General features: G+C 46.0%; 1 protein-coding gene across 4 annotated transcripts in view; it reads right to left on the minus strand.

Moving 5' to 3' along the window:
* Positions 1–5,186: 5,186 nt before the first annotated feature.
* MRRF (mitochondrial ribosome recycling factor) overlaps positions 5,187–24,343 on the minus strand; it is a gene marked incomplete at both ends in the record, with an annotated part of 39,246 nt that continues 20,089 nt past the window's right edge. For 2 of the 4 annotated variants that reach the window (XM_084238130.1, XM_084238127.1), the window contains 2 exons: positions 5,187–5,544; positions 12,165–12,324. In XM_084238130.1, coding sequence (XP_084094256.1) covers positions 5,467–5,544; positions 12,165–12,324 — 238 coding nt within the window. Of the gene's footprint in view, positions 5,545–12,164; positions 12,325–24,343 lie in introns of those variants that run through there. The other 2 variants (XM_084238128.1, XM_084238129.1) reach the window with 2 other exon arrangements.

The raw sequence follows: 24,343 nt of genomic DNA on the forward strand, positions 1-24,343 counted from the left end.
CACTTACGGCAGGTGGTCAAATTCATAGAGAAAGTAGCATGGTAGGTGTTGGGGCTGGAGGAAAGGCAGCTGTTTAGTAAGCATGTGGGGAGCGTTCTGGAGAGTCCTGGAGAGTCCTTGCACGGCAAAGAGAAAGTACTTAACGCTGGCACGACTGCACTGTATGCTTAAAATTGGTTACAATGATAAACTTTGTTATGGACTTTACCACAATGAAAAAAATTTTTTTTAGAGATTTTATTTTTGCATAGAAGAGCTGGGGTGTAGGCCAGAGGTGCGGGGAGCGGGGTGAGAGACAGAATGGGGAGCCAGAGAAAGAATGGGTGGCCAGAGAGAATGGGGAGCAAAGTAAGCAGATTTTACAGAAATACACTGCTGAGGGGAGCAGTGGGCAAGACAGGAGAGGTCTACTGCGCCATGTGGGTAGCTCCCTGGCCGGGGATCGAACTCAGGCTGCAGAGGTGATAGCGCTGAGACTTAACCCCTAGGCCACCAGGGAGGCCCTGAAAAAAAATTTTAAGGAGGTTTCAGAATGGTTCTTAGGACAAAACCCAGCTCTAAAGAGGAAACATCTACAACAGTAACTCAAAAGGCTAATAATAAAAGAACAGGAAAGAGATAGCAAACACATGCAAACACCAGGGCTCTGATGCTGATATGTGACAGGAGAGAATTCAGACTCCACACAGCGCAGGAGAAGAAGATATGAGTCAATAGATGACACAACAGTGTTTTCATAAAGCAGAAATTACAGGAAATGCAAGAAGACATAGAAATGATAATAACAGGGCCTCCCTGGGGGTGCAAGGAGTTAAGACACAACCTATGAAGCTGTCTGCAGCCACTGCAGCACAAGTTCTATCCCCAGCCAGAAAGCTACCCCCATGGCGCAGCAGACCTCTCTTGACTCGCCCGGGGCTCCCCCCAGCAGTGTATTTCTGTCAATCTGCCTGTTCTGCTCTGTTCTGTCTCTGGTAGATCCTCTCACCCCCCACACCTCTGGCCTGTACCCCAGCGCTTGTATGCATAAATAAATCTTTAAAAAAAAAAAGAAATGGGCCTCCCCAGTGGCGCAGCGGTTGAGCGCTGGGTTGTGAAGCTGCCTGCAGCCTCTGCAGCGCCAGTTCGATCCCCAGCTGCCAGGCGAGGGTCCCACATGGCGCGCAGACCTCTCCTGCCGCCCGCTGCTCCCCTCAGCAGTGTACTTTGGTCCTTCTGCCTGCTCTGCTCCCCGCTCTGGCGAATTCTCTCACCCTCCCGCGCTTCTAACTGTACCCAGTGCTTGTATAAATAAATAAATCTTTAAAAAATCTTTAAAAAAAAAAAAAAGAAATGCTTATAACAGGAGGCGGAAACATACCACTTTCTGGTCAAGACTCATCAAAGGGTCAAAAGAGTAAGAGCACAGGAAACCTACACACAGACTACATTTTCTAGGTACATGTCGAAATGGGCACCCCAAAAGAAAGCATCCCTTTAGACATGCATTGTGAAACTGATACATGTAGTTTAAGTGATGGTCAGGCTTTTACGTCGCTGGCCTCTGTGGCCATCACCTGCAGCCTTGAATGCGGGAGGTGCTTGGGAGTGTGGGCTTGGGGCACACATGCCTGATTGTGGACACCTGGAGTGTGGTGTGGGCACGCCTAAGTGTGCACACCCGAGCCTGGAGGCTAAGGCTGTAAGGGCAGCGTTACTCAGATGGCTATAGTGGAGAACAGCTATGAGAGGACGCCAGAGAAAGCCCAAAGAGTAAAGATTCGTGGGAGGCTGGGAGGCCTGCCAGCCTCCCGGCCCCCCAGCCTGCCTGCCTTGCCAGCCTGTGGGCTTGCCCCACAACGATTGGTGTAGAAAGATCAGTAAAGCCTGAAAAAGCCACTGAGGGCTCCAGGACTCTCCTTTATCCACTTGGCCAAATAGAGAACCTGCCCTGTGCACGCTGGCACAACAGAGGGCAAAAGAAACAGCAAAGCTTCGCCCAGTGGGTTTATGGGAAAAAGGATGTATCTACAGAAACACTGAATATGAAAATGCACCAAGCTGAGAAACAGAAGTGACTATTGCCACTCACTGCCGGGTGGCCTTTCTGCCTCTCCCTGGTCCTCTGACACTTTCTAGAGTCAGCCCGACAGGTGAGGCATGAACATGTCGTCTTTACTGTCTCCATAGCGTAGCATCTGCCAGCGTTCACCACGAGCCAGCTACATGCAGTTCTGTATTAGAAGCGCCTTGTCAAACGTACGGTGAAAGGAAGCTTTCTGCTTCTCTTATCACCTTCAGGGCCCCAAACATTGCCAAGTGCATTTTAAGTAAGTGATCCGTGAAGACTTACAAACCGTAGGATGCTGAGACCAATTTCACGAAACTCTGCTCTGATACTTATTAGCCGTGTGACCTTGGGCAAGTTAAATGACCTTCCTGAACCTCAATTTTCTCAAGCATAAACACAGATAATAGTAACACCAACACTAATGAGGACTGTTCAGAAGTTTAAATGCAAACACATACGAAGTGTTCAGTGATAGTCCTCCACAGTAGGCAATCAATAAATGTTAGTATGAGGTTGAGGAATAGAGGAACTTATCAAACAGATAAATATAAAATAGGGGTTTCTTTTGTTCTCAAAAAAAATCTTTAAATAGAAACATGTGCTAATGCACTCGTAATCATTTTTTAAATACCACAGGGGTAATAGTGACATAAGTTATGGTGCAACGTATTGTGGAATACTGTGCTGCCATGAAAAAGGACATGTATCAATACATGGACACACAGAAAAATGGCCATGTTGGGGAGAAATGGGAAGGCTCTAGAATATGGACAGAAAAGTTCCGCTCTCCACTTAAAAAATAATTACATATGTAGAAAGGTTTGGGAAAATATGTATCTACTTGTTATAGGAGAGTAAGGTTGGGAACTTGTGAGAAGTTTCTCTTTTTACATCCCAGTTTCTTTTATAGTTTCCAATACACACACACACGCATCCACACGAGAATAAACAGCAGAAAGGAAAAAGTCATGTAATTCTCTTTAGCCTGGATTTTTTACAGGACTTCGAAAGCAGCTAAACTGAAGGGGGGGACCATTCTCCTGGCAAGCATGAGGATTTCCATGCCCAGTTTTTCTTTTTGCAAGAGAGAGGCTGAGGGGGGCAGATGGATTGCTCCAGTGTTACTCATTACTCAGCACATCCCCACAGGTAGTCTCTCTCTCGTCCCTGCCACCACTGAAGCCCTGACAGAGGAACAGAGAAACTCTTTGCTAGATGTCGGCTGAAATAGAGCAATCAGCTGAAAGCCATTTGCTGAGTTGTCTGACCGCCCTGGGCTCGAGGTTTTCCTTTATTCATTTATCATGATATACGGCTTTGGCCAACACACACACAGGAGAGAAATTGTTGACATGTGGGACCCAAGTACAGAAAATCTTTCATTTTCCCCCCGTCTGTTCACCAAATAAGTTTTTGTTTATTTAAAGACTACAGAGGATTTGGCTGTTAAGAACCAAATGCCTTTGGAGTGGAGTTACAACATAATTTATCATTTCCTCTGTTTATTAAAAAATCCTGCATCTTTGAGAAGCACATTTGCAGTGAGTGGGGGATTTCGGCCACTCACGAAAGACTTGCAAAGCCCTCGCCATGTGGCTTACCCCCTGAGAAGGCTCTTGATTGCTATTTCTATCCCTGATCTCCCCCAGCTGACTTCCGATGGTGTGATGGCTACTCGGCGCTGGCAAATCGGGTCGGAGCGAGGACAGGTAAGTGGGCAGATTGCGTTGGCTTCTTTCATCTTTGAACGAGTTCTGCCCATGAATCCCACGCTGTTACGCAGTGTGCTCGGGCCGTACAAGCAGGGCAGGAGTGCGCCCACCGTTACCTCTAGGAGGGACAGAGTCAGGCAGCAGAGACCAGTGGGAGGCGGCTCTGAAGGCACACACTAGGATCCAGGGGCCCGGCTGAGAGGCAGACACACAGCAGAACTGGAATGAACTAGTTTTTCCCCGAGACATGGAAACTTGGTCCAGGGTGCCAGGCACTCCTCAAGACAGGGCTCCCTCTGACCCATTTTGTGCCCCTAGGGCATAGCCCAGTGGCTGACATAAAGTTGGTGCTAAGAGTTTACAAAAGCAGGGGTCGTGAGGGGTGGAGACACGCTGCGGGGCAGACCTCCATCTGAACCCCCGTCCGCGGCGCGAGCTGTGGGTTCCTCTCTGCGCAACCTGCGCTCTGGAGGATGAGGCTGAAATTGGACGATGAAAGCCTCTTATCACTTACTAGCTTTGTTACTTTGGGCAAGTATCCTAATACTGGCAAGTCTCAGTTTTCCTATTTACAAAATGGAAATAATACAAGTTCACTGTGAAGGTTAAAAATACCTCCCAGAGCAGTGTCTAGCTCACGATGGCTACAGAATGAACGAACGAACGAATGAATGAACCACTAGAAGAAAACATTATTGGGGGAAAAACACTTAATTCTGTACCCACAGAGGAGCTACAACAAACCACAAGCCTGTGGCAGCCCTGGAGGGAGGGTATTGCATGACCAAGCGAACGCTGAGGACAAAGACCAGGGTGGAAAATGACAGGATGAAGTGTCAGGATTGGGGAGAAAGGAAAAGAAGCCAGCGCTGTTGAGGAGCTACTACGTGCGACTCATCAACAGCCTCTGAGTGCCTACCATGTCCCAGGCATGATGCCAAGTTCCGAGGAACTGAAGATGTACACACTGGTTATCAAAAGAACAATTAAGGTTCCGATAAGAACAGCAGACAGTGCTATGAGAGGCGATAGCAGGGGCGGGAGGTTGGGAGGAAAAGGAAGACTTCCTGGAGGAAGTACGATAGGAGCTGAGCCGCGAAGGATGAACTGGCCGGGAGGGGAGCGGAAGGGTGGTCCAGGCAGAGAAGGAGCGAGTGTGAAGATGACTCAGGGGCACAGGACTGAATGTGCGACACACGGACAGATCTGGAGAACAGGGATTCAGACGGACTCTGCTCTCCTTGGTGGTTATGCGTCCCACTTTATTCAGAGCTGTATTCGGTGTAACGGGCCTCCAGCAAAGGTCTGCAGTCACAGGTGAAGGTCCCAGCAGATTTCAGGTTGGGGACAGGGCCCAACCCATCATTTGAAAAGGAGATTCCTGAAACAAGGAGCAGGCAGTGCAAAGCTTGTCCAGGGTCCTAGTCACTGGGCAACGTCACAGTTGAGGTAAACGCCCCAAGTAAAGGCCCCTGGAGCCTCCCTCTGAGAGGGACCCGTGCCAGAGGCCCAACGCAGGGGAACAGGAGGGGCAGGAGGAAGCGATGAGCAGGTCTGGGTGTCCCGCCAGAAGGCGGGGGCCTCACAGGGTGGACCACTGAACTGTGACAGTCTTCCACACGCACGGGGGCGAGAGGTGACCATCTGCCACCCGAGGGCTCTGCGAGAAGCCAGGCTCTGGGGTTCAGGGGCCCTGGTGGACTTTCACCCAAGGAGCTCTTTGGTCTTCACGGCCAAATGCCGATCCAGCTCTGCAACCGTGTCATCGGCCATTTGGCTGATCTGCAGAAACACAGAATGGGAGAGTCTGGTCACCGAGGCTGGAAACAGGCAGGGGACAAATAATCCAGAACTATGCAAAGATCACCTGAGAGACAATAATGGTGACAGAAGCTCATAATAATTGAGTCCCAGCCAGGCACTATACCAGGAACTTTCTACAAATACTCTTACTGATTCCTAACAACAACCCATGAGTGAGATGTTACCGTAATTCTCATTTCACAAAAGAGAAACTGAGGCTGTTAGACCACTTGTTCAGGATAGAGTTAGAGAGCAGCCATGATGAAATTTAATCCCAGGCGGTCTGATTCCACAGCCCAAAATTCTGAACTATTATTATAGAACACAGAGACACCAGCCTATCTGTCCCTTAGTGGATGTAGAATTTCCTACACCTCAGGAATCTCTGCTATATAAAGCCCTCCTACTAGCTGAGAAGAAGAAAATTAAGATGTCAATAATTAGGTAGGGAAAAAAATGTGTCTAGAAAAAAAGATGAAGTATATCTGGTTAACAAACACAGAAAATTCAACAGACACTGAAGAAATGCAAATTAAAACAAGATATAATTCAGCTATCACAGTTAACAAAAATTTGATGTTGTGGTTTTTAATTACAATATTCACTGCCAGAAAGCGCTGGTGAAGTGGATAAGCTTACATCACCCGTACGAGCCAAACAGGCAAAAGTTCCTACCGTTTTTCAAGCCCCAACACCCTCAACTGGGAAATTCTCACCACACAAATCTGAAAAGATTTTCTTAAGTTTTATATGCAAAGATAGTTACCTAAGCTTTATCTTTAATAATGAAAAATCAGAAAACTCTATAAAGTGACAGAATGGAAAAACAGCCGAATACATAAAAACAGTTAAGACTATTGCTTACAGAGAGGGTATAAATATGGATAGAATTTTGGATAACATTCCAGTTTATATTTCTGAAATATTGAATGTCTGAATGTTTTATAACAAGCATGGGATGTTTCTGTAATCAGAAACAAATAAACGTTTCAAGATATTATTTATAATATCAGGGGAACATGGTCACATACCCCTCAATGAAAGAAAAAGCAGGATACAAAACTGTGTACACACAGTAGAAATGATTTCAAATGTTTTAAAAATACGCATATTTTTAAAGCTGGGAGGATACATGTCAAAATATTAATAGTGATTATCTCTCAGTGACGGGAAGATAGGTGATGTATTATTCATGCTGGTCTCTGTTACAGCCAGCCTAAGACCTAGCACATAGCAAGTGCTCAGGAAATATTTACTAAATGAATAAATATTAAAGTTTCCTGTGCGCTTCTCTATTTCCCAAGTTTTCAGTAATAAGTAGGTTCTCCCTCTAAGAATAAAAAAACAAAACAATACAATTTAGTCAGGGTCGCCGCCTCCCTCCATGTCCAGAGGGGCCTGAGGCAGGAAGCCGGGGCAGGAAGCCTTGAGGGGTGGTGTGGTGCCCAGGATCTGGGTGTTCAGCACCGCAGCTGTGTGACACCCTATTTACAGACCGAAGGCCTTGGCCAGGAGCTGAGAGCCGCATGAACCAGAAGGGGCAGAACCTCAGAAGGATTTAGAGACAGCAGGTTCTCACCATGGCAACAGCTGCACATTTTTCAGCAGGGAAAGCAGAGCTCAGGCTGCCAGCACATGGGAGGGCCCTCCTCACTCGCCACCCCAGCCCCTCAGCGGCTTCCTCTGCCCCCATCCACACAGTTGCTTGTATGAGGTGTGGTGGGGTGCCCAGCAGCACCCCAGCACCTGCAGGCTGGCAGCTCCGGAGAGCCAGGAAGGAGATGGCCAGCTTTCCCTGGGGAAAAGGGGACAGCAACAGGGACTGGGGTGGGGGTGGGGGAAGGGTACCTAGGGTAACATCACTGTACATGGGTTCTGGTTAAGTGGGATGTCTCAATGGGGTGACAGTGGACAAGCCATTTCCCTGCTGTGGGTCTGAGTTTCCTCATCTATCAAATGGGGACGCCCGTGCCTTCCTGAGACAGTGCCTGTCAGGGTTAAACAAAATCATGAATATGCAGGTCGTTTTAAACTGGTTATTTGCTATGCAAATAATACTGCTTGTGTTACTCTGATTTTTTACTATCACTTCCTGACTTCTTTTCAATTAATCAATTAATGAAAATATTTACAAACCTGCTCCCATAGTACCGGCACCAAGTGCCCTTGGGACAGTATGCCTGCAAGTGCATCTCTTCCATCATCATCATCAGACTTCTTAAAACGATGATGATTAACAACAGCAAGATGCCCATACAGCTCCCACGTACTGAGTATTTATCACATGCCAGACACGGGGCTAAAAACTTCACCCACTTTTTCACATTATCCTCAGAACATCCGAAATACCATCATTATTTCCCTTTAACATAAGAGGGATGCTAATTATTCACCTGACAGTTGCTTAGCAGTTCATGCTATGCACAAGTGTTCTGTCCTCTCTTACTTGGTTCAAATCCAGCAACCTCACCTAACCCCTGCAAGGCACGCAGAACAGGTATTTTCCACATTTCACAGAGTAAAAGAGTTAAACCACGTGAACTAACCCGCCCAAGACCACAGGAGAAGTCAGTGAGTGACGGAGCCAAGCACTCGCTCACCCTGACTGCGGGCGTGGGGCTGCCACTGCATCCGGGGCCCACAGCACCTGGCCTCGTCCTTCCTCCTTCAGATAAGGTTTAAGGTCAACCCCAGCTCCACCTTCTGAGTCACAAGGTTGGGATATGGAGGTGGATGGACAAGAAGAACAGACAGTTCTGAGTTTCTGCAACCACGCCAGCCCCACACGAGTCTGCTGCGGCATGTGGTCCTCTTACCCAGCCCGCAAGGCAGGCATTGCTGCTCCCACTGCAGAGTTGAGGAACAGAGGCTCAGAAAGGTCGAGGCCATTTGCTGACCTGAACTGCCAAGAAGTGAAAATGTTAGGACTTGATCCCAGGTCCTTCTGACTCCTACGCAAGAGCCTTTTCCTTTACAATAAATATAAAACCATAAAGATGAAGACATCATGGTGGTAATCACTGTCATTGTCATCACCTTCGATCCCACATGTTCAGGAAAATGAAAGGCAGAGACAGAGCAAGGGGATGGCAGGAAGCTAGAATACATCTGGGCAGGCTTGGGTAGCGCACTGTCCTTCCGGAGGCCTGGCTCGCAACACCCACAAACCACAGGGTGCTGCTCCCAACTGCTGCCTCACGCATCCCACCTACAGGCCTGCCCGCCCGCCTGCTGGGAGTCTGCCCTCCTTCAGCCCATCTCGCGCCGGCTTCGCTGCAGAGCAGTCTGTTTCTCAGAAAAGGCAGCAGTGAAAGGATCTTGGCGGGATTTACTGGCGGTTTCTGCCAAGGGCTTTAATGTTCAGCAGGCCCATTTATAGCAAACAAAAGCGAAGGTGAAACAGCAGGCCGGCAGATGTCAGAGTCCTGGGTGGGAAGACCCGGGTCCTTTAGCAGATTCAGGCTGGCCAAGGGGCTGAGAAGTTGGAGGGAGGGCGGGCTGGGGTCTGATGCGATTGCAGAGCGACACCTACAACAACGGACTCGTTCATGCCTACACACCAAAGATGACACTTTTTTATGATGCAGTTTTTAAAAATATGACCTTCAAAGAATTTTGGAAAAAAAAAATTTCACAAAGAATGAAGTTAAAATTGTTCATAATCCCATTACCTGGATGACCACCATTCACATTTGACGTGGATAAGCTGCCCATCTTTTTATATACATCAAATGTTTCATTATAAAAATGAAATCATATAATACTGTTGTGTAATCTACGTGTCTTTAAAAATATTTACCAAGTCTATAAAATATTTTTGTAACTCTTTAATGATTCAAATGAATGGACATTAAACAACTTAATTTCCACTGTCCAAAATTTACTCAGTTTCCAATTCTCTACTATTTATATAAAGCACTTCTAAAGGTAAGATTCCTGACAATTTATTTTGGACAAATTCCTAAGTTGCTGAGTCAGAAATGGATGTATATACTATCATCTTATCCTCTAGGAAGGTTATGTGGAATTATATGATTATATAATCAACTTCTGTGGAATGTGAAAGTAAAAGCAATACTTCTGAGATAAGCAACATTTTAAGTTCATAGTAAAAATTCTAGTTTCAAATGACAGGAATTAGAAAAGGCAAAATAAAAATAAACAAAACCATATTCTAAAAACTCTGTGAAAGGTTTGGGCAGCGCAAATCAAGAACCTTGAAAATACATATCCCTTTGTGCCCTAATTCCAACAGTCGGGACTGTATCCTAGAAAAATTATCTCAACAAAGATTCGTGTACAAAAGTATTCACTAGAAGCATCTTTACAATAAGAAAAAGGTTCAAACAGTGTCCAGCAACAGGGCTTATGAAAGTGAATTATAGCAAAACCACAAGGGTTATTTTGCAAGCATCAGAAATGATAGTGTACAAAGATTTTTTAAGTCATAAAAAAAATATTAATGGCTTGATGCTGAATAGAAAATTAAAAGCTGGATACAACCTTGTGTGCATACTACAAGCACCCAATCACAGTAAAAATGATATCGTTTTAAAAGGGATAGGGGAAGAGGACAAATATTACAAGATGTTAAAAGCACCTGTTTCTGCAATGTGGGCTTATAGGATAAATTTTCCCCCATTTTTTAAAAAAGTCTTTTGACCTTTCCACACTCCTCAAAATTTTATACAAAGTGCATACATTGCTTTCATAACCAAGAACAAAACCAACAAGTACATCTTATAAAACTGAGAAAACAACATTACCTGCCTTGTTTATTTAAAAAACAAAACCAGGGAGCATGTTGACAGGGGGAAGAAACAAAAACAAAAACCACACAATACAATGTATACCTGGAACTCCAGAACTGTGCCTTCTGTCAGTAAAAAGAACAGAATGAAGTGTGCATGAGACTGTTCCCGGAATATTTTCTTGCTCAAACTTTCAACCACATGACAGTAAATAATGTTAACAACAGTAGTAAGAACTAGTATTTAAATGACAATATGTCAAATAATAAAGATCACTGAGCGCACTGGGTGCACTGTTAAAATACATACGGTGTGATCTATTTTCTCCTATTACCTATGTGCTTCCAGAGATAACTTGAAGTTCTGCACTAAAATGTTAATAATGGTCATCCCTGGGCAATGAGATTTCAATTACTTTCTCAATTGTTAAAAAATTTACACTAAACATGATTAGTTCAGTATCAGGAAAAAAAACTGCTTTCATTTTGAAATAGAATAATAATCAATAGTAATAAGCACTGAAGAAAAAACAACCTAATGTGAAGAGAAAGATGAAAGGTCAGGCGCTAACGAGTGTGGCTTCCAGCAAGGTCTCTGTCAGGACTTCATTAAGAGCCCTGGTTAACTGGTCGTTCTTCCTCTCTGACTCCTGAGGTGAAGGCCCAGACTTGCTGAATGAGGTGTGCCTGGCAGGCCCGGGGTCCGAGGTTTACCCCCAGGAAGAACAAAACGGCCAAGTGTGGAGTGCAGATGGAGCCCCTGGAGATGGACAAGGATCTGGGCCTGCTGGGCCCAGGGCCCCAACTCTCGAGAGGCCTGATCAGAGTTCAGAAGAGGTCTCCAAAACTATTTTAGCAGGCGCGTGAAAGAGCAGCACAAAGATGACAGGAAGGGAGTTGAGAGCCCAAGAGTCGGCTGCCTGAATGGTGCTGCTAGCAAGGCAGGAATGACAAACCCATTTTTACAGAACAAACAAGCTGCGAGGAGTCTGCTGCCTCTCTCAGGTCACAGGGCCACTGGAACATGCTTCTTCAGGACCACTGGAGAATTTTTTAAAAATACATATTGCTAGGCACACCCGCTAAACTAGAGAATGCAGAGCAGGACCCAGCAATCCATCTAAAAAGTCCATCTTCCACGGGCGACTGTGGGGCAGTAAACAATACCTGGATTTTTTAAAGTGCCGCAAGTGACTGACGCAAGTGGTAGACTATTGTCCAACAGATACCAGCTCCCTTCTCAAGCCTCCTGTCCCAGTGATGGCAGGCATGGTCCACGCCTGCGATTTGCTCACCCCCAGTGCAAGCCATGGTGTGACCTCGAGGAGCGATGTTCCTCTACCTCACCACACCCTGCTCCTCCTCCCTCCCCACTGCTTTCCCTCTAGGAGCTCCTTTTAGACTCACTCACAGGCCACTTCTCAGCTCACTAAGGACATGAGGCCTCACTTCACAGCACCAGACAGCCAAGCACATCCAGGGAGACTGAAAGTTGGCTGCACTTGGATCCCATTTCTGTGATTTACCAATGAGTGACTCTGGGCGAGTTATTCAGCCGCATTGAGCCTCAGTTACCTCACTGCCAACCTCACAGCATGGTAGTGATGAGGGTAAAGGAAGTGACGTCAAGTGTTCAGTGCAGGGGCTGGCACACAGTATAGGGTCAAGAGAATCCCCTTTCTGTATCCTGGCACAGAACCAGACCCAGAACAAGGCTCAGTCAATGCCGATGACGTCGATGAAAGAAGCCGGGGGGGGGGGGGGGGGTTTTCTACTTTTCCTCCCTTTAGACGGGAACAGGGATTCTGTGGGTCAGATATACAAGCACCGAGTCTGCTGGCGGCAGTACCTGTTTCTCTATGAGCCTAATGGTGTCCTCCGAGACCTTGTCCTTGGATTTCTTCAACTTATTCATCGCATTGGTACGAACCTTCCGTAAAGACTCCTTGGCCTTGTTGGTGTTCTGTTTGGCCAGTTTCACCAGCATTTCCCTGTGTTCTCTGGTTACTCTGACAAAAAGACAAAAGAACATTCAACAAAATTATCCTCCAGAATCACTGCCAGATGAACTGAACATCACGCCGTCCACTAGCTCAGCTGTGCATAGCCTCACTCTCAGGCGGAGGATGACCTGCACGTTCCTCACACACACCTACGGGGGTGCTCGGGGCCAGCAAGTTCCTAGTGATTCAGCTGAGGAGTCACTAAGAATGTCATTTAAAAGCATAAGCCTGGAGCCCAAGCAGGCGGCCTCACATCCTGCCCATTCGCTTACTAGAGGCCTAAGTAACTTCCTCTTCAGAGCTCCCGTCTGGATAGTGGGGATTGTCAGTACCTGTCCTAAAGGGGTGGCGGGGAGACTGTAGGAGGTGACCCTGGCAGGTTTTAAATGCTCAATAAGAGGAAGCGATTCTTAGCTATCCCTGCACCCTCTTCTCTCCCACCAAAGAAAAAAGCATTGCAAATGACAATGATGCCATGGAAATAGCATCACCTTTAAATCACTCAAGACAAAAAAGTAGCAACCTTCAGAATCTCATGACTATACAGCAAATTGTGAGTGTCTTCAAACAGGAGCAAGACAAAACACGAGCCCCACTGTCAGATGTGAGAAGCGCTGCGCCAGGTAGCTTCCAGAAAGAACCCCTGAGTGTCTGGCGTGTTGTAAGTGCTTAATAAATGCCAGTTCCAGTCATTCCTCACACCCTCATCATAACAACAATGGCCACACTAAGGCCTACGACACACCACAGGGTCAGGCACTCCGTGAACTGACCCCCATTACATTATCCCTAGTTCCTATTCAATCATCACAACCACCCAGCAAAGTAACCTGGCGTGTTTGTCCTGCCTTTCTTTGTCACGTACACACAGAGTGCCCACTACTTGCCGAGGCCAGTGCTGGGTGCTGAGGGTACAATAGTGAACGTGATGGAGTTTTGTTCTGCTCTCAGGGCGCGAGGGAGAGAGTAGAGCCGTTTACAGTGGAGCATGAGAACTGCTGTGGGAAGTGTGGAAAGTACAGGCACAAAAGTGGCTCTGCTGACTTAATAACAACTGTCTGAGTCTAGAGAGGGGGCCGTAAGGAAACTCCTAGAGAGATCAAATCTAAATGTGGCACGATTCGGTCTGCTCATTCGTATCCTAGTTCCCGTTCCTTCCAGGAGGAATGTGCTTCCTATCCCCTCTCAAGTTCAGTGTCACTGTCTAACTTGCTTTTGCAGTTAAATGTGAGCAGAAATGATGGATGCCACTGCAGCACAGGAGCTGGAGAGCAGCGTGTGCTCTACCATGGCCCATTTCCAGTTCAGGGTGAGACGGTGCTTCTACCAGCATGGGTCCCAGAGAGACTGTGATGAACAGTCTCCATAGTCTCCATCACGCAGCATGGGCAAGAAATAAACTTCTGCTGACTGAAGCCATGGAGTATTGGGGTTGCTTGTTACTACAGCATAGCCCATCTGATCCTAACACACCACCCAGGATCTGAAGAATGGGCTGCCGGCACTGGTGTGGCCAGGAGACATGTCCAAGAGGAAGAAAGACCATACTCAAAGGCTAAAAGCTACAAAGACACCAGGCTTCCTCTGAGGAACTGACAGGAATATGCATAACAAAGAAGGGTGTAAGCAGAAAACTGACTGGAAAGTCTGATCAGCCAGGGTCTTCGAAGATCATGAACTCATGATGAAGAAAATGAGGGCCAAAGAAGTTTGCTTTGTATCTTACACAAAATCCAACTCAAGCTGGCCTGTCTCAAAGCCAGTGGTCCTGTTTGACAAGATCCCTCTGTCCCTAGGATCCTGAAATGGACATCACCAGAGTATGGTGCCGGTTCCTTGCTTAATAGGGACAACTCCAAGTTCTGGGTATAGATTTCCTGCAAGACAGTGACAGGCAGGATAAGATAAAGTTTAAAAGAATTCTGAGGAAAGGATATAAGCTCGGAAGACAAAATGTTTGGCGTGGCTGTAGATACATAAATCCTGCTGGATTCAGCTATTTGAAAACATTCTCAAAAGTGGTCCTGACCCCGACGGCAAGCCCCTCTCTGCCGGGTGGGTCCCTCACCTACACGACCTCACTGTGTCTGACAGCTCTTCAAACTAGTTCCTGATTGTCCAGTTTCCAAGGAAGAAACTGGGGTGCACAGACACACAGGAACCTGCCCCAGGCTTGAATGACAGAACTGGAATTCAAGTCCAGATCTTTCTAGTCTGTATTCCTTCCACGACTCCACGCTGCCTCCCCCCGTAATCTGTCTCAGATAAACCCTGCTGCTGCCCTTCCCTCTGCTTCCAGGCAGGAAGCTTTTCAAAGTCAGTAATCTGAATCTGGGGACTGACAAGGACAAAACCACCATGTCAGGAGTTTAGGGATTTGAATCAGATCTTGTTACTTTTATGGTTTTTAATTCATTGAGCAAAAATCATGCTGACATGTTTAGGTCTCTTTTGTGTTCTGCCAAAGCATATGTCAGTATAAGGAAGGAACAGGAAAATTAAAACTTGATCCACTGATTCAAAAAACTTAATCCTGCTGAAATACTAGGAGGGGCAGAAAACAAATGAATCTAAGTCTGTAAGAAACCTCTTGAACGTCTCTACCAAGAAGTGCTTCAACCTTAAACTTCATATATCACTTGAAATAGGTATCCTACTGTTTTGACCACCTCGAATAAAATAAACTTCATGCTGCTGCCTTTTCACTAGATTTTGTATTTATATTTTACGTGGAGGGGGGAAAACATACATTTTCAAAAATGTAAATTGGGGCTCAAAAAAATCTTAAGAGTCGGACTATATAAAGAAAGCAAATATAATATATGCAGTTTGGCCTTAATAAAGTGTATTTATTAATGTAAATGCGACAGCACAGTACCATCCACACCAGTTTCCGTGCATAATAGTGCACCAATGATTAATGCTGACAAAAATATTGCAGGTCCAGGATGCAGACACAGAGGAAAGGACATGGAGAGGCGAGTGCAGTGAGGAGGGGAGGAAGGGATGGGGAGGGACGCTGGGCACAGGGAAGGCTGAGAGGAAGAAAGGATGTGGGTGCTGGCTCGGTGTTGGCTCAGGTGCCGAGCTAAAAGGTGTCTAAAATATACAAGGTCAGAAGCAGTTAGGGCGACAGAAAGGCCCTGGTCCCATTCTGGTATCTAGCACCGACTACGCATGGGCAAGGAACGTGACCTCTCTGAGCCTCAGTTTCCTCCTCTCTAAAATGTGGATAACAGAAACACCTTGCAGGGGGATCGGGAGGAGCAGACACAACACGTATAAAGTGCAATAAAGAAGCAGCATCTAGTAGCCTTGAATAAATGATAGCATTTATGAATGTTTTAATCAAACACACTTAATTACTTCCTCATGAAACAACGAGGGCACATCTGTTTTAGAAAAGAAACATACTATATTATGGAAATATTTTAATTCCTTTCCAAACCAGTGATTAATACATCTGATCATCTCCATCTCGCTCTTCATGGGGTTCTGTGGGCACAGGCTAGTTTGAATTCTGGAGCTCTGGACTTGGAGGTGGTGGGCACTGCACCCCTGTGCTCCGTGCTCCTTCGTTCATCAAGCACTGGCTGAGGTTCCTGGGTTCCCAGGCCCTGGGTCAGGCTGAGGTACTCAGAGAAGAGCAGGGTCTGACCCAGCTACCCAGAGGCTCAGTCCAGTGATGCAGACAAACCTGTGACATTGCTTAGGAGGAGCACACGGCTGCAGGGATGGAGGGGTCGACCTTCAGAAAGCACAGCTCATTCTGCTTTAAGATTGAGAAAACGCTGGAGGCGCTAGTAATGCGTCAGCTGCAGAGAAAGGGCATTTCAGGCAGAGCATGGTGGGAGATAGAATGGTAGGAGGGCAAGAGGCTGAAAAGGGTACGTCGGGGTCAAACTTGTTCTGCAGAGTTTCCAGATTCTTCTTTAGCCACAAACTACAGCTTCAAAGAAAACCAAGGCAGAGGCCCATTTATGAAACAGATAAAAAGAACTCTCCAGTTAATGAAGGAAGGGCACCAGGGGAAGAGGTGGTGCTCTGCCCCAGCCCTTCGAAGCTTAGCTGTAGTCTGACTCCCACTTGTGGACCTGCCACTTACTTGCTGAGTGACTTTAAGCACAAGGCCAAAGTCTGCCAGGAACCTCTAGGCAGGCAGACAGGGGCTCAGGTCCAACCCTGTAGCAGCTTCTTGGCTGGGTGATGAAGACAGCCAGCTTCCCCACTAGGGGCAGACAGCCCCCCAGCAGAGGCAGGGGGCTTGGCTGAGCTGGGAGGATCATGCTTTGTACAAGCTCCACCAGGGAGGTCTTCCAGCAACTTTCTGGATGGGAGCCTTCCTGCAAAATTCCTTGACCATTTTCCCACGAATGAGAAGAGGGACAGTCCCGAGGGCAACTCAGCTGAGAATCCACTGTCTGAAGCAACCCTTCTACTGTTTCCCTGAGAACGGAACACACGTTCAGGACTCTTTACCCGGTGAGCACCAGAGGCGCCTCTGCTCGCTCCAGCAATGACAGTGAAAGCCAATTACAACAGACACTCGACGTCAGTGGGCTCTGTGGTGCCTGAGAGGGGCCTTGAAAGGTAGCGAGGACATGCTTTTTGAAAGCCAGGAAGACATAAGTGGAAGTCAGCTCTGTCACTTCAGACTGTGGGCAAACTCGGTTTCCTCATGTATGAAATGGGGATGAACATGACCGTGAAGGCGGCGGCAAGGATCAAGTGAAGGGATGGTGACAGGGCTGGGCACGCGGCCTGTGCGTCTGCGCCGCAGGAGCTCAGGGCAGGGTGGCTGTTCTTACTACAGAATCACCAGGACTTGGGGCATAAGGGGCATGAATGGTGAGAGCGGAAAATGTTTAAGAAGGATTTAGCCCATGGAGCTTGGGTTATTGAGTGGCTGGTGGGCACAGAGCGGAGAAATGGGCACAGGGATGGGGGCAGGGCAGCCCCGCCCCTGCAGTCGTGGGGAGCAAGCTGAGGGAGAAGGAAGCGGCCCTTCCAGGGCAGCCCATCAAAACACATCTCTGACAGCTCCACTCAGAAAAATCTCACCACTTTCTCACCGGGCTCAGGGAACCCTCTCCCCTAGCACCCCTCACCCAATAGAATCATCGACCTGCCATCTACAGGCATACATCCGCCTCCTAGTCTGCTGGGGTCAAAGGGGTGCCCAAAGCCTTGGGGCCACTGGGCCCAAAGGAAAGTCTTTATTTGTGTGGCCCAGCCAGCCTTCCTCTGCTTTTAGGTACGCTCCCAGCCCCTCCCTCCTCCATGCAGGCACCAGCAAGTCCTATATATACTAAGGTCTCATAAAGACATCAGGTGCCCCTTTAGTCCAAAGCGAAGCATGCACACACTCTGGGAAGACTTCTACACCAATTGTGGCTTCATTCTCTCTGGGGGCACAAGAGGCCAACACAGCCCAGCTTAACAGAAGAAAGGAGGCTGAGGTCAGGGGTCACAGCCCTGAGTGACCTTGATTAAGTCAACTGTCTTCTCCCCTGTCACCCCGGAGGGATGGAAATCCAAGTCTGGAGATACGTGGCAATAACTCCTGGTGGAAGAATACAGGTTCAGTGTCAAGGCAGACTTGCTTTCAGCCCTAGTTCTGCTATTCACAAGCTGAGAAACCAGACAATTAACTTTCTTCCCTGAATCACAAAGAAGTGAAGTGTTTGAACCAGTCTCTGATGCCAGACTGCTGGGGCTGAAGGCCTAGAGCCATCATTTGTTAGCTGTATGGCCCCGGGGCCCCGGGTAAATAATTGTACTTCTTTGCCTCAGTTTTCCCAACTGCCAATGGTTGTCAGGACTGTTGTGAGGATAAAATGAGCTAATCAGTGTGCTCAGGCTAAATGAACACAGTCTGTTGTTACTGCCTCAATTGTCAAATGCAGGGGTAATAAAAAGGCTAACTTTCCTCCACAGTTAGGACTCGAGACAAATGAGAGATGATGAGTCAAGAGCTACTATTTTAAAAGTTGTCAATAATAACAGTAATAAAAGTAATAGTGATGTTTCTTACAGAGAGAGAGCACAGCATAGTAGCACCAGCCCGGACTCTGATTAAGACTGCTTGTTCCTCCACTGACTGAGCTTCTGACAGGGGTGCAAAGAACCCCACTTCGCTGTGACTCAGCGTTTGTCTGTTAAAGAGGGTCATAAATATATTACTAAGTATACAGACAGTGTCTGGAACAGCAGGGGGCACACAGTGGCGCTCACAACCACTTCTTCCCTGAACACTGACTGCATTACTGTACCTGCCCCATGCCGGGGTGTTCTAAGGGCGAGGGACACAGGTTGAGCAAAACTAATAGCTCTTCCCCAGTTCACATTCCAGAGAAGAAGAGGGTAAACAAAACAGACAGACATATTCACACACACACAATGACACAGTGCTGTGAGGAAAATATAGCAAGATAGGAGATAAGGGGAGACCTTATTATTGTCATGTGGGGGCCCCCTTCTATTTGCCTTCACATCTGACCCCAATATCACTGCTCCTCTTCCACAATAACAACCTGATGACCACTATTTGCACAGTTCTTCAGAGGCCAGACTCCACGTGCTAGCTGAGGGGCCCCTCACGGCACTATGACATCGGTGGTCTCATTACCTGGATTTTAGAGATTAGAAAAAGGAAGCTCAGAAAAGTCAAGGAACTGCCCCTGGCCATGCAAACCAGTTCTTGGTGGACCTGCGATTTGAGCCCAGTGCAGCCTGACTCTCGGATTGCAGACGCCCCTTTCTTGGTGCTGGATAAATCTAAGCACGTCTTCTTACTGGGAGGAGTGATAAGAACAGCTATTTAAGCAACTCACACTAAGGCTTTCTTAGGTATATAGGGTCAGCTTACCAATCCAAGTGCAGGAGGTACGTGGAGAAAGGGGAGGCAGCAGGTTGCAATGGAATAATGACCTGAACTCCAGCAGCCAGCAGCTAGGTGGGCTAGAAAAGGGGCAGGGAAGGAAGCAGCTTTTACACGTGTGTTGGAGGAACTTTCTCCTCAGCTCAAGTTCTACTCTCAGTTCCTATTGTGTTTCCATCTAGAATATCTGTGCTGGGAAGGAGCCCCCCCCCCATTCCACAATGGCTTCTAAAAAGCCAGTGGGAAGCAAAGCTAAATAGGAGAGGCAGGCATCCTGGGCTGCAGGAAGCGTGCCCAGGCTTGGAAGGCAGAGAAAAACCCTGCCCTGGGGCTCAGCAGAGGGAATGGCCCTGGGGACCTGGCGAGCAGGCAGGGGATGAAAGGCTGGAGAAGCAGCTGCTTTTGCTCAAATGTACTTTGTGGCTGCCCGCGCCCAACTCAGGTCGTTAGGTACTTTTTCTTTCTTTTTTTTTTCCCCTTTTCCCTTTCAAGATCGCTTAAGATTTATATGCACGTGGGTTGTGTGAGAAAAGGGTATTAACAATATTTCCTGGCATGTACACATTATACACACTACCTCTGGTGCAAGATTCACAAGGCGACGCAGCAGCTAGACAAGGAAATCAGAGCTGGATGGAGGCTGTCCCAGGCTAGAAGCCCAGAGAGCAGCATAATGATGTGGCAAGAACATAAACTTCGGAAGCAGACAGATTGGGTCTGAATAATGACTCTTCTGTTTATTAATCTGTGACTTTGAGCAAATTACTTAAATTTTCTGATCCCCAGTTTCCTCATCTATACAATGCCCCTCACAAGGGGTATTTTGTGGCAGTCACAAAAATAATGATCTCACCATGAAAAGATGTTTGTTAAGCAAAAAACCAAAGGTGTAGTACTGCAGCTATTTAACCCCATTTCTAGAAAGTAAACATGTACACAAAGTTTTGGATATGCAACACTTTTAAAACCAGGAAGGATATATACTATATTTATCAACAATTACTGCTGGGAAGAAAAACTGAGGAACAGTAAAATAACTTTTAATTTTTCTGTAAAATGTAAATATTTGCTAAAATGTGGTATTTTTACAATTTAAGGAGAGATGAAAACCATATATCTGCTAAAAGTTTAGTATTCAAAATATATAAAGAACTCCTATAACTCAACAACAAAAGAACAAACAACCCAATAAAAAAATGGGCAAAGGACTTGAAGATTTTCCTAAAGATGTATAATAGCCAATAAGCACATGAAAAGATGCTCATCATCATTTGTTAATAGGGAAATGAAAATAAAAACTATAAAAGGATACCACTTCATACCCACTAGGATAATAATACTAATAACAATAACAGCTAGTATAACAAGTGTTGGCATATACGGAGAAATTAAAACCCTTATATATATGACTAGTGGGAATGTAAAATGTGTAATTCCTGTGGAAAAGTTTGGCAGATCCTCAAAAAGTTAAACAGAATCTTAACCAAAGCAATATATAGATTCAATGTAATCCCCATCAAAGTTTCAATGGCATTCTTCAAATTTATAGAGCAAACATTACTGAAATCCACATGGAACCACAAAAGACCCCAAATACCCAAAGCAATCCTGACCAAAAAAAGAGGAGAATGGCACTCTCACACTCTTAGGCTTCAAACTATACTACAAAGCCATAATAATCAAGACAGTATGATACTAGAACAAAAACAGGCTCAGAGACCAAAAGAATTGAGAGCCCAGAAGTAAACCCACTTTTATACGCATAATTTATCTACAACAAATGAGCCAAGAATATACAATGGAGAAAGGAAAGTCTCTTCCACAAATGGTATTGAGAAAACTGGACAGCCACACGCAGAAGAAAGAAACTAGACTACTATCTCACACCATATTCAAAATGGATAAAAGACTTGGATGTAAGACCTGAACCATAAACCACATAGAAGAAAACAGGCAAAACACTCCACAACATAGGCTTCAGAGATGCCTTTATGAATTAATCTCTAAAAGCAAGGAAAACAGGGCCTCCCTGGTGGCGCAGTGGTTGAGCTCTGGGTTGCGAAGCTGCCCGCAGCTTCGCAACCCAGGTTCGATCCCCGGCTGCTCCCCGGCCACATGGCGCGCAGACCTCTCCTGCCGCCCGCTGCTCCCCTCAGCAGTGTCCTTCTGCCTGTTCTGCTCCCTGCTCTGGCTCTGGTGAATTCTCTCACCCTCCTGCACTTCTGACTGTACCCAGTGCTTATATAAATAAATAAATACATCTTTTAAAAAAATAAAATAAAAGCAAGGAAAACAAAAGATAACAAACAATTGGGGCTACATCAAACTAAACGACTTCTGCACAGTGAACGATACTATCACTGAAACAAAAGACACTCTACTGAATGGGAGAAAATATTTGCACACCACACATCCACCAAGGGGCTGATATACAAGATGTGCAAGGAATTCATACAATTTAACTGTAAGAAAACAAATGAGAGGACTGAAAACACATAATTCAAATACATGTGCAATAATATTCACAGCAGCATTGCTCACAAGAGCCAAACATCGAAACAACCCACGTGTTCACCTTATGAATGGATACATAAAATTCTATATTATGGCATATTATTTGGTGATAAAGAATGAAATATTGGTGTGTGCTATACACGTGGATGAACCCTGAAAACAATATGCAAGGTGAAAAAAGCCAGTCACAAAACCACATATTGTGAGATTTCATTTATATGAAATGTTCAGAATAGAGAAACCTATAGATACAGAAAATACATTAGTAGTTCCCTAGAACAGTTGAGGACCAGAGTAAAGTGGGGTGGCTGCTAGTGGGTACAGGATTTCTTTTGGATGTCAAAAAAATATTAAGATTGTCAGTGGTATAGCTACACAGTTCTCATTCTTTTCTGCCCTGTCAGACTCAATAACTTCGCAATTTCTACTAATGTCCCATTTTACAGATGAGGAAACTGAGACTTGGGGAGTTGAAATAATTAGCTTTAGGTTGTGTAACTTTTTATTGGCTTTGGTTTTTAGTGCTTCTGACTAACCTTGGTTCTTCCAGCTCTCAATTCTGGCTCTCCCTGGCTCCACAGTAGCTATCTTCCCCAGCCTGGGGGCCGTGCTACCTCACCTCACCCTTATATGAGGTGTTCTTGCCCTGGAGAAACCTGGTTTGCCTCCATGACAAACTGGACATGACCATATGACAGGAGAAAGCACTTAAGAAAGAGAATCCAGGCGAAGAGAACTATAACTAAGGCCTTTTTATTATTATCTGGTAAAACTCCCAGGTGTAATTTTAAGTAAAATTCTCCCCCATGAGGCTCCTCTGCACCAAGCAGGGGGCTAGGAGCCTTGTTTAGGCAGAAGGTCTGTCCCCCACCCCTTAACGACCAGAGAGAAAGGAGGAGCTGACTAGATCGGTGCTTCTCCAGCTATCACGAGGCCTTGGGAGCAACCCACTTGGGAGTTCCATGGGTTGGTGTCGAGAACAGCCAAGGTCCCTGGCCTTTCCAGAAACACAAAGCAAATCTCACACCACAGGCAGGATGAGGCTTCCGATTTTCTTATTTGGGATATACCTCCCCAGAGGTCTTGTTCACCATAATTCATATTCAAAGAACAAACCAAGTGCTCATTAACAATCAAACTACAGTGTTCCTGAGCAACTTAAATTCCAAGATAATTACAACATAATGATTCGACTCCTCCCATCCCTAAAAATGGAGAACAGGTAGAAAAAAAAATGAACAAGGGTTTGAGGGACAGGGTTAGTGTGAAAAAGAGGGAAAGAAAGAGTAAGGACTAAAAGGAAATAAAATATCATTGGTTTCCACCAAAATAATCAGAAAAAGAATGTTTCCAAGAAGCCACTAACCAGGAGAATTAGACAGGAACAAATAATGTCAGATAAAGGAATTAAAATGTATGAAGAACTTATGCTAGGCCAGGTCTCACAACAGGAATATCACATGTTCTATCCCATTACTCCTCAAAACCAGAGAAATGATTCCTGTTTCACAGAACAGGAGCCTGGAGCTTCAGAAACTTAAGCAAGTGGCCCAAGGTCACTTAAGCAATGGGCATACTGTGGGCCGCATATCCCATAATGGCCACTGAGGGCACAGGGGACTCCTGGATGGTGGGCGGTCATCATTCCCAGTAGACGCAGAAGTCCTGAGAAGGGTCTACGAGACTGGATGGTTCACTTTATGAGTCAACTTGACCAGCTCACTGGGTGGCCAGATATTTGGTCAAACGTTACACTGGATGCTGCTGTGAGGGGATTTGGGTTAAGTTTCATGTTTACTTCAGTAGACTGAATAAAGCAGGTTGCTCTCCAGATGTGAGAGGGCTTGTTCAGTCAGCCTTCGGCAAGGCCAAGGCCAACGCTTGCTCTCCTGAGTAAGAGGGACTCTTGCCTGACAGCCGTCTTCAAACTGAGACACTGGTTTTTCCCGCCTTTGTTTCAAACTGCAACACAGGCTCTCTCTGGGCCTGGAGCTCCTGGCCTTCAAGCAGGAACCACACCATTTGCTCTGTCCAGTTTGCCAACTGCAGATCTGGGAACTTGACAGAAGGGACACAGGGGATAGAGTTTTGGGGGTGCTTGAATCGTTCTATATCTTGGTTGAGGTAGTAGTTAGGGAAACACATACATTTGTCAAAACTCATCATGTACACTTGAAATGGGTTAATTTTTTGTATGTAAGTTACACCTCCATAAAATTGATTAGAAAACAGCAAACATCTGATATTCTACAGCACCTCTCACACCACAAAGTGGCACAAAATTCACTAGCAATTAGGCTTTTGTTCTATACGGATTGGTGTATAATTAAATTTTAAAATGCCAACTGCTATCCCTTATTACAAAAACATATACAAAAAAGAACTCTCAGAAGTTCATAGATAATAGGTTTTGAAGTCAAAAAGAATAACGGAATGCATTAAATAATGTAGCATGGGAGAATATAGTTTGCACTCCGTAAGCAGTCACTTGCTGAATATATTATTGCAAAGCAGCGAGTCAGGAGAATCGTTCAAATATCAATGGGCTTTCCTAAGAGAATGATTTCAAGTGTGGGTGTGTTGTAGACGGTTGTCTGAGGCTGCAATGGAAGTCTCTCGGAAGCTCAGCAA

Source organism: Talpa europaea (assembly GCF_964194135.1).
Source record: "Talpa europaea genome assembly, chromosome: 7".
In the NCBI taxonomy this organism is placed as follows: Eukaryota; Metazoa; Chordata; class Mammalia; order Eulipotyphla; family Talpidae; genus Talpa; species Talpa europaea.